Here is a 19,110-nt window from a genome sequence, read left to right on the forward strand (position 1 = left end):
CATTTTTACAGGGACGGTAAACAGCATTGTGCAGGCGGGCCGCCTCTCTGGCCATGGAGGCCTTAACCTCGCCTCAGCGCTCCCTAGACCCTGCCCCTGCCCAGCCCCCGCCGCGTGTGTGCCAGCCCCGCCCCAGAGCCGTACCCCAGCGGCTCTCTCAGGGCCCCTGCTGCTCCCCACGGGAGCGGCGGGTCCGTCCCTCCTGTGTAGCGTGACGTGGGGGCCGCACTAGCTCAGCAGCAGCCCCCGCCTCCCGCTTTAGCTCCGCCCGGCCCCTCCCCTCGGCTCCGGGCTGCCTGGCGGGCTGCGCCTGCGCCTGCGCCTGCGGAGGGAGGGAGCGAGCGCTGGGAGCAGCCATGATGGTGGGTGTCTGGGCGCCGCTGGGAGTCGGGCGGGAGGGGCGTGTGGCCGGGTCACTAACCTGTGCGCTTTGTCTCCCCCCCGGAGCAGGAAGGCTCGGACGACGGCCCAGATTTCCTCTCCGAAGAGGACAGAGGAGTAAGTGCACCTACCCCGGGGGCTCCCGGGCCGCTGGCACCTGGGACCGGGCCCTCCCGGCGCCTGGCACCCGGGGGGAGGGCGGTGGCTCTGTCCTGAGGGTCCCTGGGCGGGGGGCGGTTCTGTTTTGCACGATCCGGGCCCCTGTGGCTGGGGTGTGGGGTCTGATCTGCGAGTTCCTGGGCCCCTCACACTGGGGTATGGGGTGGGGATATGGTGGCGGTGGCGTTTTTCTCTTGGGCTGCTGTGTGCATTTTACCTTAATCTTAGTTCCAGTGGTACAACCTGGTCATAACTCCTCTCCTCCATAACAGTCCGGGTGTCTAAATGCCATTACGGACACTGATTTGTTTTGATGGTTTTTAAATGCTGTTATGGTTTGGGATTGTTCTCTTGCCAGGATAGAAACAACACAGTTTAACAAGTTTCAGAGTAGCAGCCGTGTTAGTCTGTATCCGCAAAAAAAACAGGAGTACTTGTGGCACCTTAAAGACTAACAAATTTATTTTAGCATGAGCTCACGAAAGCTCATGCTAAAATAAATTTGTTAGTCTTTAAGGTGCCACAAGTACTCCTGTTTTTTTTACAGTTTAACAAGTATACTTTAGCCTGTTGTTTATATTCCTCTATTCCCTCCGTTCAAGTGTTGTCGGGTTTTTTTAATAGCTTTTTTTAAAAAGTAGCTTAATCCAGGTTTGTTTGTATTTTAGGAGATTCATATTTTGCATCTGAATAGTTCTCAGATCTTTTCTTCTCTCCTACGTATGCTTCTTAAATCTTCTATTGCATTGAGCAGGGGTGACAGATTTGATGGAGAGCATTGAATTCCATCTTTAATTATAGGCTAGGGCCTAGGTAATAAATTAACACTATCTTCCCTTTTCAGTCTACAGCAGACCTCCCATTAATAACAATGGGAGGTTTGTGCTACAGTATGTGTGCAACTAGGACTTTTAGTAACCAATTTTTTGTTATTTAATTATTTACTATTAGTTTGGTACCTCATTGTTGTGTTCAGTATCAGCTGGAAAATATTCTAACCATTGGGCTTGCACCTATTTCTGCCCTTTGTTTCTCTTCCTCTTCCCTCTTCTCTATACTAGAAAAATGTACTAGTTTAACTAGATTGATTGAAAAATGCAGTGTAGATGCACTTAAACTGGTGTAACCATTGTTCATATTGTTTTGGCTTAAAGTCAGTCTCTTAGGAAGAATTGACCTTGACCAGCTAGATTGAGGGGGAAAAGTCATGCTTGGTTTGGGGTTAGCTAGAATGTGATAGCTAATCTAGACAACCCCATAAAAATTAGGAACTTCTTAAAATGAAAGCTGAGATTCTGAAACTGCCATGTAGACCACAAAGATACATCATGCACATCATATATTTGACACATCTGGCATAAAGTTCAGTACAGTGGCTGGATTTTTAAAGGGCGACAGGTAATTTTGACCAATAACAGTGTGTAGGCATACATGTTAAGATTGAATTGGTTTTGGTCATGAAGCATAAAATGCAATTAAGATTTCAGGAAGGACTATTACTCTTGTGGACTTGCACTGTTTGGCAAGTGCATTGTAGAGCCTTTGTTAGTATTCCTACTGAAAAATGCAGAGGGAGGGTGTGGAGAATGATCAGTGAGCACTTATAATGCCAGACACTGCAGAAGCAAGAGAGAGTGAATATGTGTGGTATTTCTAGAACTAGATAGGTTGCCCTTCTCTGAAGCATTAGACAATGGTCATAGTTGCAGGTCTTTGTATATGTATACCAATAGACAGATCTTGTTTGGAAAATCCTATATTTTCCGTTCCACTACTGCTACAAGCTCCTGTAGTAATCAAACATTCAGAGAATCATAGAATATCAGGGTTGGGAGGGACCTCAGGAGGTCATCTAGTCCAACCCCCTGCTCAAAGCAGGACCAATCCCCAACTATTTTTTTTTGCCCCAGACCCCAAAATGTCCCCCTCAAGGATTGAACTCACAACCCTGGGTTTAGCAGGCCAAGTAATGAGTTCATAATACTGTCCCATTTAATGCCTTTAAAAATGTGTTTGTCAAGGGTCTTGACTAAGCAGCTCTCCAAGTATACCTTTTGAAGTGGCCAGTAGGAGCCTCTTTTCTTTCTCTTCCTTTCACATCTGGTGCTAACTAATTATTACAGAACAACATAATCACCATCCCTTCTCTTAACTTTTCAGCTGATGTTACTTTCAGATCCTGTTTTTCATTGCCCATTTATTCTGAATCTAAATCCCCAGCATTAACTACCAGGCCTCTTTGCAGGTTGTCAGTAGTTGATCATAATATAAACATAAATGAAAGGAGCACAGGCAAGCTATTCCGAAGGGCTTGTCGTCATATACAGCAGCAATGGGAGGGCTTCTTGCATTGGTGTAGTTAATCCACCTCCCTGAGAGGCGATAGCTATGTTGATGGGAGAAGCTCTCCTATTGACATAACACTGTCTACCTGGTGGGTTAGATTGGAATAACTACATTGCTCAGGGGTGTGGATTTTTCATACCCCTGAGTGACATAGTTATAGCGATATAGCTCTGTAGTGTAGACCTGGCCTCAGATTCAGCTATTTGAGTCTTAAAAACCATAGCAGCCCTTTTCTGTGGCAATAGTAAAAACAAGTGCTCTTCTGTAAGTTGGTATTTCCCTGAGCCATTTTTCTTTTTGATCACCTTCCTGTGTTTGCACAGGTCATCCCACACTCTGTAGTGAAGGACTATACACCAGCCTTTGATGAGGTTAATTGACTTCCTCACTGTGTATCTCCACCCCCTTCTCTCTCTAGAGTTCAGACACTGTCATGTCAACAGTGCTCTTAATTTTTTAACAATAGATGTATAGATGTTACTGTAAATGATATGACATAATGAGAGCTGGCATTCCGCAAGTAGTTTGACTCAACTGTGCCAGCTTCCTCACAGTAGTGTTTGAAACCTACTTTGCCCTTGAGAGAGAGCCCAAGATGATACTTTACTTTTGACCCAACCTCTTCTGAGATCAGGTTCCTTCTCTCTGAGGTACCCCAAGAGCAGTTACTCTTATTTTCAGCCTCCACAATGTATTCCAGTTACTTTAAATAAAAGCTGGGTTTTTTTGTGCTCAAAGTAGAGAAAATAGCTTTTATTTTGTGATTCTGTAACTGATTTTAGTTGCTTTACAAGAAGTTCTACTAGGTGGCCATAAAGTATGAATTGATGTATAGAAACATTATGTACAGCTTGGTGTAATTGCATGCCCACCCTAAAATCAGGCTGCCAGTGCTTTTCACAACCTGTTGGTTTAGACTTTCAGCATCTCTGTGAAAGTCTGCAGTGTATCCCAGGTTTTTCTTTCTCCTTCCCCTCTCTATCAATAAGCCGATTGTTGATAGTAATTTTTTCTTTCAAATAGTGATCTATGGAGTAGGGCAATTTCTTCACTATTGTGGCACGACAGCATTGTTTTTGAGTCAATACCCAAAAATACAAAGAATTTATTCTTGTTGCACAGTGGCTCACAAAGTTCCTTCAGCTTTCTGATTGTCTTTGATACCATTTATAGAATGCTTCATTACCTTTGCAAATGAAAATGGTCCTGTTGCCAGGCAAGCAACGTAGCATAACTTAACATATTGTTAAACTCTCCAAGGTTTATAGAGGAAGTACATTTGTATCTGTTGGGCAAGCCATCCATCACAACAGTGTGTTCTTACTTACTGTTTGCAATTGTCCTATTTTCTTTTGTCCTTAAAATAGTGGCTTGTGTTGAGAAAGTTACATTTGACATTAATGTAGTGGAAAAAATATAAAAGTAAAATTGCTTTGGTATTGCAAGCATTGTATAAAGCACTGTTGTACTGAACCTTAGAAGTCTACACTGCACCCTTTTTAGTTTTGTGTGACTCTTTGGAAAGATGGTGAAAGAAAACAAAGCAAGTTAGTACAGATTGGCAGGGACATTGGCTTTTTTTTCTGCCTTTGCCATAGGATGGGGTGTAGATCGCCTGCTAGGATCATCTGGGCATGTTTTGCCTAATCAATTCCCTGCCATTGCAGAGGCCTCAGAGATTGGTGGCACCTCACGGCGATTTAGACGGTCTAGTGAAGACCTGCTAAATGGACGGCAGAGCGCTCTCCGGTCGACCCCGGTACTGCAGCTCTCTGAGGAGAGTAAGGGAAGTCGACCGGAGAGCGTCTCCCATCAACACAGCGCAGTGAAGACACCGGGGTAAGAAAACCTAAGCTATGTTGACTCCAGCTACGTTATTCACATAGCTGAAGTAGCGTAATTTAGATTGATTTACCCCTGTAGAGAAGACAAGCCCTTGGTCTGTCTTGTGCTCTGCCTATAGCACACAACAGTTTAGTCTCCTGAGAACTAAATTTAGTTCAGCTGAAGTCATTGGACTCACAATATGAGTATCTAGGTGAAATTTAATGGCCTGTGATATGCAGGAGGTCAGATTAAAATAGATAATCTGATGGTCCCTTCTGGCATTAAACTATACAAAACAGATTTTTCTTCATTCTGTCATCATGAAAGTCAGTTTACAGAAGTATTATTTGAATAACCCAAACTTGTCTTTTACCCACTGTACTACAAATTAACTATTAATGGCATTAAGGAGACTACCATAGAAAATTATACACTTGTTTTTACATGCTACAGAGTTGGTAGTGACACAACATGAGATAGTATTTTCATAACCATTTTGAAATTTGGACTTTGCCACTTGACTTGCAGTCTTTATATATAGTTTTTTTATGAAAAAGCTGCTCTGTGGGTATAATATGAAAGGATGTTTTGCTACAAAACCTGACACTTCAGCATAAAGTACAAAAACAAAATAGCCAATTATCTCATATCCAAAAATGAATATCACAAATATAAAACTGCAAATAACTAAAAATTATCGATGGTGTAATTAGATAATGATGCGTGAGAAGGTTTCAAAGTAACCTTCATACTTTTAAAATGTTTGGGTGCCTGTTTGTTCCTTGCAATAATTAAGGAACTGAAACCTTGAATGAGAACTCTGATTCAGACCTCAGTGTGAATTTACAGCAGTAATAAATACTATTTAATCAAGTCTCCTGTGCTTTGCAAAATTGCACAAGGTGAGACTTGCTTCTAAATAGATATTAGCGTTGCTTATGTATAAATCTTTTTAATTTTGATAAGTTTCATGAGACCTATATCTCTAAAGGAAAAGGATACTAATGCCCCAGTCCTCTAGATACTCCAGCATATTCAAGGCATGTCCTGCACATGCAGGGACTAGAGGAGAGATTTTGTGTCAAATTACTCTATTCTATGAATGATCTACAGGGTGAATTAAGGACATAACTCTAGATTATCCAGTCCCATTGAAAAGGTATAGAGAGCTCATCTCAGAGTTCCCTTCATTTTCTCTTCAGTGGGATTGGGTTTCCAGCCTCACACTGATGGAAAGGACTATAATCTGCCCCCTCACGATCTCCGAGTTCAGGCTGCTAAAAGTCCTGTGACGCAGCAGGGTACTCGGGCAGGATGCCTGCCTGCCATGGCCCCATGCCACTCCTGGAAGTAGCCAGCTGCTGCTGGCACATCATTGCACACCTCTGGCAGGGCTGCCCGTGGTATGCACCTCCTGGCCAGAGCCTGCACCTTGTGTCCCATCCTGCACCCCAACCCCTGTCCCAGGTCACAACCCCCTCGTGCACCCAAACTCCCTCCTAGAACTTGCACCCCTGCCTGCACCCCAATTCCCTGCACCAGCCCAGAGCCCCCTCCTGCACCAAACTCCCTCCCAGAGCCCACACCCTTCACCCTCTCCTCGCCCAACACTCTGCACCAGCCCAGAGCTCCCTCCTGCATCCAAACTGCCTCTCAGACCTGCCCCCCCCAATAGCATAGACATGTGTGACCTGTGATGACTTAGCAAAATTTATTGCCCACCCCGATTTAGATCCTACTTCTCCTTTGATCTCATTCTTACCTCTTTATTCTATCACTACCAGATGAGGAACAGCAGTGACTCTCTGAATTTTTTTTTCCCCAGAATTCTGCGGTTCTGGGTGGGGGAGTATATAATCTAGAGGCAAGGCAGCAGCCATTGTTCACCCCCGTCTTATCTTCAGAGCCCACACTCTTCTTTTTTTGGCACCTACTGAGGGTACGTCCATACTACCCGCCCGGATCGGCGGGTAGCAATCGACTTCTCGGAGTTCGATATATCGCGTCTCATCTAGACGCGATATAGCGAACTCCGAACGCGCTCCCGTCGACTCCGGAACTCCACCACCGCGAACGGCGGTGGCGGAGTCGATGGGGGAGCCGCGGACGTCGATCCCGCGCCATGAGGACGGGTAAGTAGTTCGAACTAAGGTAGTTGCGTACCTTAGTTCGACCCCCCCCCCCCCCCCCGCCCCCAGTGTAGACCAGACCTGAGAGACTTAGTTGGTGGAGGGAGTGCTGTTAGCCACAGAACTCAAGTCCCCCATCTAGTTCTTCTGGCTGTAGTTTTTCCCTAGAACGAGTGAAGCACCTGATCCACAGTTTCTGCCATGACTGTGAATTTTGTCTTTGTGGGTCCAGACTTAACTGTTGAAAAATTTGGCCTAAATTGAATCTTTAGATCCACTTCCTCTTAGTAGATTGTGAGAATCTTCAGGCTGACTTATTGAAACCTCAAATTAGAGCCACCTCTACATATGACCTACAGTAGAAATAAATAAAATTTTGAGTTTATGCCCATTTTGCTTCTGTAAAAAGGTCTGAAAGTGTATGGTTTCAAAATTCTCATCTTGTTTTACCTTACAAGTACACCTCTACCCCGATATAACGCTGTCCTTGGGAGCCAAAAAATCCTACTGCGTTATAGGAGAAACTATGTTATATCGAACTTGCTTTGATTCACTGGAGTGTGCAGCCCTGCCCCCCTGGAGCACTGCTTTACTGCTTTATATCCGAATTTGTGTTATATTGGGTTGCGTTATATCAGGGTAGAGTTGTATCAGTAATGTAAAGTCTGGCCTTTCCTGGCAAGTTGGAGGTAATTTTTCTTAGCTTTCTCAGCCCATAACTAAAGGCCTGGGGTGTTTGGTTAAAAATAGATGTCAGAAACAAAAGGAGTTTTAATGCAGTCTGAATAAAAATATTATCCTGTCAGTTAATGAGAGATAGATATTATTATTTGTAATAATCCTAACACATCTCTGGCCATCCATTTTCTCTAAGGTAGACAAGATGAGAGTTTCTAATAATAAAAAAAATTGAAAAGACTTTTTAAAAATAAATCATTCCTTTGAATACCATAAAGAAACAAAAGACATAAACTGTCCCCTCTCTCCCTTCCGAGGGCACCTTTAAAGTTATCCATTCATATTACATGCTCTTTAGAGTTCTGTGTTTGTAAATAATAAAATAATGTAAAAATTAGGGAAAAAATCCATCTATTTAAAATTGAGAATCTTTAAAATTTACAGTGTATTTTGCTTTTCTGAATGGTGAGCAAGTTAACAAACAATATACGAGAAATGCAAATACTAATAATAGGGCACAAACAAGGAAGCATAGTAAATGAAATGGCCATGCATGGTTGTGCACTGCAAGAAATGTGGGTTGGGATTTGTTTTCTCACTGGCTATATTTTTTACATTTTGTAGTTTTGTTCTTTCCATCTGTTGTGTTATAAGGGTGCCCACCAGTGCAGCATCAGCTCATGCTGAATGAGAAATGAAGTGCTATTTTCGTTTAGTTTTTATTAAGTCTAAACTGATGTTCTTTGTTTAGCTTAGAGCAATAAATGTAGATCTCCAGACTGATGCTGCCCTGCAAGTGGATATTTCAGATGCTCTTAGCGAGAGGGACAAAGTGAAATTCACTGTTCATACCAAGGTAAACCTAGCCTTTTGTCTGGATGACGTTTAAGTGTAATAAATTAACTAAAAAATGAGAAAGTAACAGTTTGTCATTCAAAATACACTGTCAGCCTCAAGTAATCAACAAAGAAAATTCAAGTTGTATATGCAAAAAATGTTGATTTAAAAGGTAAAACCATAACTTACTTACGAGAACTTACTTGAGATTCTCTATAGATTACTGTATTCTGCCCTGTGATTCCCATACTTTGTTAAATTATTGGCAGGCTTGCTGTTGGAGCCTTTCTATACACTCTTGTATTCTTCAGCGTGGTGTACATTGTTTTCTCCATTATTCACTACAGACTTGAACCATGTCCTTCAGGATAGTAGTATGTTCTGCCTCAGGTTTACATTTTAATTTTCTATGTAACTTATAGCTTGATTTGATTGCTTGTTGATACTGTCTTTTCATTATGTTAGTACTATAAAATAGATAATTTTTATTTTACAAAACATTTAGAAGTTAAATTGTTACTCAGGATGCAGCTTACTTTTAGTAGAGTTTAGGGTTGTTTTACTGTTCTTCTAGTTGTAGACTTCTTTTCAGCATTGAGATTATAGAACGTTATATAGTAGTGTAAACATCTGAATATTTAAATCTGAAAAAAGCCCCCTTCTTTGCAGAGTTCTTTACCAAATTTTAAACAAAATGAATTTTCTGTTGTTCGGCAACACGAGGAGTTTATCTGGCTTCATGATTCCTTTGTTGAAAATGAAGACTATGCAGGCTACATCGTAAGTATTCTAAACCTTTCATTTTATTTGTCTTGTTCTTTTATGAAAAGGACTTGATTATCACATGTACTGAGCACTATACCATTTAAAGCTAATAGGCACTATAGGTGCTCTTCCTCTCTCAAAATCAGGCCCTGAAGTTTTACTACATTGCGTTAGGCAGCTTCACAAAGTCAGATGTTGAAACAAATTCTTAGGTGAGCCAGTGTAATCTTCGTGATAACATGTTTTATTGCATTGTGCCTTCTCTTGTTTGCTCCAAGAATTTTGAGTGGCGTAATGTTACATCTGTATCATTTAGCCTAAAACATTAAAACCGACACGTGAACTGTGAAACTTTTCCTGTTTTCAGGAATTAATTTTTAACTTACTGTTTGTTGAGTTGAGTTTTTTGTTTCCTTTGTAGCCGGAATGGCAAGAGTTCAGTATTAAGCTGTAAAGTCGTCAGTGCTCTTGGAATTTTGTTCCATTACTAATTGGAGAAGGAGGAGTAGAATCAATTTTCACTTTGGATTAATTCAAGGAAAATAGTAAATATGGTTTAAAGTAGGACAAAGAAAGCATAATACATAATTTAGAGGACTTCCCTGTTTGGACTTATTTCAGGCCTTTGGGGAATGGATGTCTCCGAAGTAGTTAGTTATATGATGAAAGAAGTAATTGTAAATGCGGCTAGCATTAACATCAATACGTTGATTTAAAATGGAAATATTTGACATTTTATCTTTTTGACGTTAATGTCAAAATAATATCTTTTACATGTTTAGTTGAAGGTTTTTAAAAAGAGCATTCAAAACTAAAATATTGGGGGTTTTTTAGGGAAAAAAAATCTTTTACTACTTTTATGCACATTGTCCATCCTGATGCACCATTTTAGTTGATCACAAATCTGATCATATTTAATTTTTAACCCTGAAAAGGAAGAGGTGAGAGGTACTTGAGAAGAACAAACCTGTTATCCTAGGCTATGTCTATACTTAAAATGATAGTTGCACACCAGCAGTGCTTTAGTGTAGACACTCACCACAGCGACAAGAGGGGTTCTCCTGTCTCTGAAGTTAATCCAGCTCTCTGATGGCTACGTCGATGGAAGAATTAGCGCTGTCTACACTCAGAGTTAGGTTGGCCTTGCTACATCTATTAAGGGTGTGGATTTTTCATGCCCCTGAGAGACTTAGCTATGCAGATGTAAATTTTCAGTGTAGACCAGCCCTTTGTCAGCTGATTGCTGGTTTGTTAATGCTTTGAGATTAATTTTTCTGAGTGTGTAGTAAGGGCTTAAAGTGAAATGAGAAGTTGTTCTTAAACAGTTTATATTAACATGTTTAGACTTCAGCATAATTTTGCTTCCTGGCGTACAGTCTAGTTGAAAAAATCACACCTCTGAGAAATGTAGTTAAACTGACCTAAGCCCTGGTATCTACACCTTTGGGTGGATGGAAGAATTCTCACGGGGGTGGATTTACTTCAGTGTCAGAAAAACTCCTTCTGTCTCTGTGGAAAGTGTCTGTGCTACAGCAGGATAGCTGCAGCTGTGCTGCTATAGTGCTTGTAGTGTAGACATAGCCTTAGTAATTCAGGAACAGTTTAGATTAATTGTTTTAACTTATAGTGCACCATATTATAAAATAACTAAAAGGTTAAGTGGCCCAAAATTTTACCTACTGTATCTTTATTTACTGTATATGAAGTTCATCTCTCTTTTCCAACAAATGTATTTTTTAATGCCAGCAGCCTAGCAATAACAACTTAGTGTGCAATGAATGGTAGAAAAATTACTCCAATTTCATGCTTTTCAGAAAATATGAATGGAGGGCATTAAAACAATTTTGGAAAATACCTTGACAATGTCCCCTTTGTTTAAAAGAAACATCAGAATAGTTAATAGAAGTTAATTAAGTGAATCAGAAATGTTTAATTTTCATAAGGCCAGTTGTAAGTAGATTATTGGAACCAGAAACTAACATTTTAGTAATATGAAAGGAAACCATGACTTGAAAATGGGGCATTGGGCTAGTATGCTCCATAAATTGTTCATCGGGTGACTTTTGGCCATAAGGGTGTTAACGATGAGCAGGGAGGAGAACAGCAGGAGTTCAGGTCTAAAAAGTTTTAAGCAACTTAGGCCATGTCTACACTACAGTGTTAAGCTGATGATCATAAGTCACTTTAATAACACTGGTGGAGCACATCCACATAGTGTTCTTTGTGTTGGCTTGAGTGCGTCCACAATCATTGCTCTTGCATCGACAGAGCGAGCATTACATCCTGGGTAGCTATCCCACTGTGCAACTTGTCATCCTTTGCCACTGGGAGTTCTGGGAACGGATTGCGGTGAATCATGGGGACATGCTCGCCATCCTGTGATGCAGTTCTTTCCATTCCATCATTCCATGGGCTTCCTACTTCGTTTTGTGCCATTTTTCAACAGCTTTTGTAAACTCTGTGCCTGCTGTCTCTGCCTGACAGCATAGATCCTGAGCTGCTGACCATTCTGGTGATGAGCATTATGAACGCAATGTGGCTGGTACTGCAGTATTTCATGGGCTGTGGAACAGAGTGAATTAGTGGTGTCTGTCCTGCTGTCTGCCATGGAAACAAATAACTCAAGATTTCTGCTGGCATTCATGGAACAGCTTGCCACAGTGGACTGTTGGTACTGGGCTCAGGAAACAAGCACTGAGTGATGGGATCACATCATGATGCATGCATGGGACGATGAGTGGTGGCCTCAGAACTTTTGGATGTGCAAAGCCGCCTTCCTGGAACTGTATGTGGAGCTCACCCTAACACTGTGGTGCAAGGACACCAGAATGAGAGCTGCCCTCACTGTGGAAAAGTGAGTGGTGATTGCTGTGTTGAAGCTGGCAACTCTAGACTGCTACCAGTCGGTCACAAATCAGTTTGGAGTTGGAAAATCCACTGTGGGGGTTTTGGTGATGCAAGTGTGCAGGGCCATTCATTGCCTGCTGCTATGAAGGACTGTGACTCTTGATAATGTGCAGGAAATAATAAATGGCTTTGAGGCAATGGGATTCCCTAGCTGCGGCAGGGTGATAGATGGAACACGTATCCCAAATTTGGCCTGCGACCATTTTGTGATAGAGTTCATCAGCTGAAAAGGATACTACTCCATGGTCCTGCAGGCGCTGGTGGATCACCATGGCTGTTTCACTGTCATAAATGTGGGGAGGTCAGGGAACGTGAATGATGCATGAATCTTTCGGAACGCTGGACTGTATAGAAAGCTGCGCACTGGGACTTTCTTTCCAGATCAGAAGATTCTAATGGGGGATATGGAAATGCCCATAGTGATCCTTGGAGACCTGCCTACCTCTTGCTCCTGTGGTTCATGAAGCCTTACACTGGGAACCTAGACAACAGCAAGGAGCACTTTAACAACAGGCTCAGCAGGTGCTAAATGACCATTAAATATGCCTTTTGCCGGTTAAAAGGTTTCTGGCAGTGTCTTGTTGGCCGGTTAGACCTCAATGAGGAAAATATTCTGATGGTCATTGCGGCCTGCTGTAGTCTGCATAATACTTGTGAAGTGAGGGGGTGGGGGTGGGAATTTCCCCGGGGTGGACCACTGAGGCCAAGCGGCTGGCTGCTGATTTTGAGCAGCCAGATACAAAGGCAATTAGAGAGGTGCAGCGAGAGGCTATTTGAATCAGGGAGGCTTTGAAGGAGCATTTTGACAATGATTTGCAGTAATGCATCTTTATGTGATGCATTTGGCCAGGCAGTGTTTACTTGCTGCCTGTAGTGCTTGCTTCCTGATCATTAATTGCAAGGAGCAAATATTGCTACTTATAGCCACTGTGTTTGAGCGATGTATGTGAAATAAAATGAGTCTTTATTTGTGATTTAAAGACTCAACTTTAATAATGGGATAAAACAAACTTTTGATCAAATAGGAGATATGAAAATGAGGAACAGTCTCACGGTAGAGTTCTCACAGCTAGGTGTAACTCCAGCTTTTGTTGGAAAATCAGTCCATTTGTGTGGAATGCACGGAGTACTGTGAGGGACCGGGAACACGCGAGGAATGCGGTGGGGAAGTTTGGGGAGGGCATGGACTGGAGTTCTGTAGTGGCTGGAGGGAGATTTGGGCATGGATGTGCTCAGATTGCAGGTTAATGAGGGACTTCAACATCTCTGTCCGGCCCTTCAGGAGCTTTATCATCTGCTTCTGCCCCTGTGTCCTTTCTTGGCTATCCAGCCTGAGTCTTTCATTGATAGCCAAACCAGAGCATGGAGGGAGACAATGTGCTGCATCTGTTGACTCCAGCATTTTGTGAAACATATCCTCCTTACTCCTCCTGGGATGCTGCCTTATCTGATGGAGGCACTCTGCTGGTTTGGAGTAGTGGGTCCTCAAGGGCACATCTGCAGAAGCCAAAGAAACCATGAACAGACACAGTATTATGAATGCGCTTCCAGCCATGAATCACAAAATTTACACACACCTCTTACTCACTGTCCCTTGGCTAACCCAGAGGTCACCACAGTCCCAATTATGGGGGTGGAGTGGGCAAGGGAGAATGGGCAAGAAGGGACAAAGGGTGGTTTGCGAAGTGGGTTACTATAAGTGTCTAGGGAGCCTATTCTGAATATTGGTACCCTTTTCCAGAGGCTAGTGTAATCGAACCTTATATCTCACTCTTAGGGGTGCATCTTCTGCATGCGTGTGGCTTCAAACCAACTCTGTTTGCCGCTCACCTGTGTGCCACTCTGTTCCCTACAGAAATAATTGCTGGGTTGCATGGCAAAATTTCATATAGCAGGGAGAGAAACAAGGCAGGTCTCCCAAGGAACCTTCGGCAGAGGAATGCAGAATAGCTACAGGAAAGCTTCCTAGAGATCTCTATGAAGGATTCCCAGGACATTCCTGTGTACATTAACAAACTTTTCTGCTGTGACCCCACTGCATAGGGACTCTGCATGGGGCTCTGTTGTTAATTTCTCTCTCATCCATCCTTTACCACATAAAAAAGTACATGAGAGCTCAATCTCCTTTCACCGTGCAGTATCAAAGCAAAATGAGCACTTACTGGAGCTCCCCTCTCCTGGCATGCAGGATGCAGAGCTGGAGTGCTAGGACTGGCTAGATCTCTCTGGAGTGGTGGAGAGGTCCTGACTTGCTGCGCCACTGGACGACCCTGCCGTGTGCACCACATCGTCCTCCAGCTCCACTTCCTCATCGGGGTCAAGTCTGCTGGCTGTTGCCTCCAGTCTCTCCAAAGTATCCATGGGGCTCTTGGTGATGTAGCATGCAGCTCCTTATAGAGCTATGGTTGGCCTCTCTTGCCTTTTGGTACGCCTGCCTCATCTCCTTGATTTTAGCATGACACTGCTGTGTCCCCCTTTCATGGCCCTTCTCCTACTAATTCCTGGGCCTTTAAACAGAGGAGTGGCGCATATCTGTGTACCTTCAGGGCAGCAGAGTTCAAACCGCTGGCCAGAGCGGTCATGATGGACTTTGTGGAACACCTGGAGGCCAATTAAGGTGACATAACCAACTGAGGTGTCTACACTGATGCTGCATTGCTCTAACTGTATTGCAAAAAGCACTATGCTACTCATCGTGGTGATTTTATTATGTCGGCATAGCAGAGGAGTTACATCGGCGGGAGGAGACGCTGTTTTGTCGACAAAAGCTGACTTTTGTCAATAAAACTGTGTAGTATAGGCAAGGCGTTACTGTGCCCTTATTTGAAGGGCTTTAGCTTTGACTAAGAAGGTGAGGAATTCAAAAGTACTTTGACTCATTTCAGATTCCACCAGCACCCCCGAGGCCTGACTTTGATGCTTCAAGGGAAAAACTACAGAAACTTGGAGAAGGAGAAGGATCGATGACTAAGGAAGAGTTCACTAAGATGAAACAAGAACTGGAAGCGTATGTATATTTTATTCAGTGCTGTGTGTGTGTGTGTGTGTGTGTGTGTTTCAATTGCCTTTTAGTGCTCTCTGCTATTCCATACTTCTGATCATTTCATAACAGTGATCCCTTCCGGAAGATGCAGGTTTGAGCATCCACAGTTACCACGTAACCAGTGTTATCATAATGATCATGATCAGCGCCATCAGGAAAATTGTAGAAATTATTGCCCAGAATTGTAAGAATTGTATAAAGGAGTAATATAAATACACACTGAAAATGGAAAACAAAGTTAGCTTTTTTTTGTTTTTACAAAAAATCCTTCAAGAATAAACTGTAAAGATGAGGAATTAGATCTCAACTAACCTTTTCCTTTACAGATCACTTATGAAGGCAGCTTCAGTCAGACTGATAACCTGCTTTTCTGTTTTTACTATGTACTTGTATAAATCTTTTGTTTCACCCATGAATATGGGCTGAGCTGCTTTCTTTGCATGTGCTCTAGTAATAACTAAAAATGCAAATTTTACTTCCTACATTTAGTTACTATTAGGCGAGGCAGAAGAGCTCTCACATCTGTGTGAAGTAATAGGAGCTTGTACAGCCACAGTAGTTAGTTGTTAATGTGCAATTATCAAGCTTCTGTTCTGTAGAACTGGAAATTTGGTAACTGCTTGACATGTTTTTTTTTTTATTGGGAATACATAATTTTACAGTAGGAGAGTTTCTTGGAAATAGTGACTTCTCTGGTTATGCAGTTGATAGCGATTGGAGGATTTGTTGTAAGGTTTAGTACTCTGTGTTGAGTCATATAGGAAAATCTTTTTCCTTACTCCATTCCCTTTCTTTTATCTCATCCATGGACCTCTTTGCTCTTTCTCCTCCCTCCCTGATTTCAGTTTTCATGTGTATATTTACACTGCTACTAGATTACTTCTCTCCAAAGCACTGAACTGGCAAGAAAATAATTAGCACTTCTCAGCATCCAGCTGCTCTGAGCTAGTGTATTAAAAGTATTGTATTAGACTGGTGTGCAAGAGATGGTTTGACAGCAGAGGAAATATACACTTATACTTCATACGCCAGAAAACTGGAAATTAGCAGAGCACAATAAATATTGAAGAATCTGTGATTTTCCAGCGGCCCTGATCATGATTCTTTTGTGGTCTGGTTAGGGGTTGGATAACACAGAAACCTTGGGGTTTCTTCTACTGCCACCTCCATCCTCTGCATCCTTCTTTTTTGTCTTCACTGAATGACTACTGCTCTCACAGAGATCAAACACCTCCCAACACTGATCCTGCTGGTTTGCTGGTATGTAAATCTTATGATCCCTCCTTGCACGTAGTGGAAGCAAGTGTGCCAATTAAGCCATTTCATTGTTAACTTGAGTGGGAATAAAAGAAGCCCCTTTCCTCTTATCTCTGTACAATCAATGCAGTTTACTAAACATGTCAGTTAATTGAATTTACAAACTAAAATAAACTGTAGTAAACTAGTATTGATAAGAGTAGATGCTCCTCCTCCTGATTAATCTTTTGTTTGCACCATAAACTAAGCTCCGATTATTGCCTTAAAATCTAGTTTGGTTGAACTGGGCAACTGATTTATCATGATACAGTACTTGGCTTTTGATATATGGTAAAACCTCAGAGTTACGAACTGATTGGTCAACCACGCACCTCATTAGAAACCAGAAGTATGCAATCAGGCAGCAGCAGAGACAAAACAAAAAGCAAATACAGTACTGTGTTAAACCTCAATTACTTAAAAAAAATTAAAAGGGGGGGGGAATAAAAAAAAGAGATTTGACAAGATAAGGGAAACCTGTTTCTGTGCTTGTTTTGTTTAAATTAAGATAGTTAAAAGCAGCATTTTTCTTCTGCATAGTCAAGTTTCAAAGCTGTATTAAGTCAATATGCAGTTATAGTAGTTCTTTCAAAAGTTTACAACGTTTTGTTCAGAATTACAAACATTTCCGAGTTATAGCCTCCATTCCTGAGGTGTTCGTATTTCTGAGGTTCTACTGTACTAAATTTTATGACAGTTCTAAAAGTGAAAATAAGCAAAAGATCTGTGTATATAGCATCCAACATGTTGTAGGCACTTTAGACATGGAATAAGATTCCTGATCCAAAGAGCTTGCAAGCTAAATGGACAAAATACAGACACTTGAGTTGAGGGGAGCAAACAGGCAAGATGGTGATAGAGGAAGGAATATTCAGAATAGGCTACGAGATTGCTTGTGTGGTACAGTTTTGCATCTTGTTAGTTCTTGATAGTTTATGGGAAGGCTAAATGGCCTTATACTTCCAGTGGATAGAATTTGTATCCTCATTTAAAGGGCCTGTAATATTTGTTGTATTAATCTCTATATGTCCGCTTATGTAATATGATAAAGGATTACATTTTTCTCCATGTATTAACATTACCTTCTTAGTGCACACATTAAATACCACATAATATACTAACATCAAAGGTTAGGGTAAAATATTTTAGCACTCCTTAGTTTCTTCTGTGTACGAGGATGTTTCTAATTTCTGCAGTCGGCTTAATCAAAAATTAATAGTTTCAGGTGGAATTTTAATTCTGTATTTTGTAGTCACTGTACTTGTTTTTTGTTTCCAGTGAGTATCTGGCAATATTCAAGAAGACAGTTGCAATGCATGAAGTGTTCTTGTGTCGTGTGGCAGCTCATCCTATCTTGAGAAAAGATTTAAATTTCCATGTCTTCTTGGAATATAATCAGGATGTGAGTATTGAAAACTGATTCAGTAGCAAAAGTAATCAAGATGTACTTTCACGATATGATTGAAAATGGGTAGAACACTTGCTCTCCTGAAATAATTTACAGTGATTCCTTAATGAAACCTATTTGGATTTAGAATTTAAGAAATTAAATTAGCTGGCCCTCTCAAAGTTCATGTTTCTGCCATCTGGGAAATTGGCATTCAGGACCTAACTTATAGTGTTTGAACTGTAGCCCGGTCATAAAAAATATTTATGGGAGACTAGCAACACTTTTTAATCAGTCACCATTTGCTATAGCTCAAGAAGATATTTTCTCAACCATTCTTGTGATTGATTTCAGGTGTTTTGAAAGAGAGAGCATAATGAAACAAACTGCCATTATCACTGTTTTGTAAAATTTGAGTGTGATTAGTTCTCATCAAGACAGGATTCCAACAGTAACTCTTTGATTAAAAATTATGATGGGTAAAGGTTCTGATATACTGAGGAATAATCTGTAGCTTAACATGGTTGTTAAATATTATGCCAAGATGACAAAAATCTCAGAGAAGCAGAATAGTTTTGTGATAGCTAAACTAGTTAAATATATGGAGAAGTAACCAATACAAGCGGTCTTCATGCTGCGTTGAAGTTGGAATCCTACTCTTGGGCTAGTGAAGTGGATGCTGTTTTATGTATTGTAACTTGCCTAAAAACCTATTTCTGAGATGATGGTGTATATTGTCTAAATAGTGGTGCCTCAATTACTTTTTAAAGTAACTAATTGTAACTATATATCTTGCACTACCTTCAATGTTGAAAATTGAAAATAAAACTAAAACCAAACCTCAGGTAATTGATTTTTTTTGTTAACTTGAAACATGACTTTTGGTTCTTTGATATATAGAAGGTCAACTCAGTACTTGCTGCAGAAGAAGCAAAGCTAGTCCAGGAATTCTGGCCACACAGATCTGGAAAGTTAGGTGGACAGAGAGGATGTGGGGAGATGGTGTGGGAGGGATGATTTTAGTGGAAACAAGGAGGAGTTGAATTAGAAGTTCCTGAAGATGAAGTAATTTGCAATTGTAAGCAGCAAAGGAAGAGCAGAACCTAGTGGCATTAGCTAACTTGTCAGTAGCTTCCTTTTATTGTGTATAAAAAATGAGGACATTTGAGAATGAATGTAGTTGAAATGATACAGATACATTCAATATTCTTCCCAAATACTATGGAGTTGCATGTTTTCCCAAAACTCACATTAGATATTAAAGGAAGTCTGGTCAATAACTAGTAGAATGCAAAATGTTGTATTAGTAATACTTGGTTAATTGTCCACATTATGTATACAATGTACTGCTAGGC

General features: G+C 41.3%; 1 protein-coding gene across 1 annotated transcript in view; it reads left to right on the top strand.

The window, feature by feature from the left end:
• Positions 1 to 221: 221 nt before the first annotated feature.
• The window catches only part of SNX6 (sorting nexin 6), a gene marked incomplete at its 5' end in the record, with an annotated part of 48,469 nt that continues 29,580 nt past the window's right edge, over positions 222 to 19,110 (top strand). The window contains 6 exons of the mRNA XM_039534202.1: positions 222 to 362; positions 451 to 498; positions 8,272 to 8,376; positions 9,027 to 9,137; positions 14,915 to 15,036; positions 17,647 to 17,770. Coding sequence (XP_039390136.1) covers positions 222 to 362; positions 451 to 498; positions 8,272 to 8,376; positions 9,027 to 9,137; positions 14,915 to 15,036; positions 17,647 to 17,770 — 651 coding nt within the window. The remainder of the gene's footprint in view (positions 363 to 450; positions 499 to 8,271; positions 8,377 to 9,026; positions 9,138 to 14,914; positions 15,037 to 17,646; positions 17,771 to 19,110) is intronic.

This window comes from Mauremys reevesii, linkage group 4, assembly GCF_016161935.1.
Source record: "Mauremys reevesii isolate NIE-2019 linkage group 4, ASM1616193v1, whole genome shotgun sequence".
Lineage (NCBI taxonomy): Eukaryota > Metazoa > Chordata > Testudines > Geoemydidae > Mauremys > Mauremys reevesii.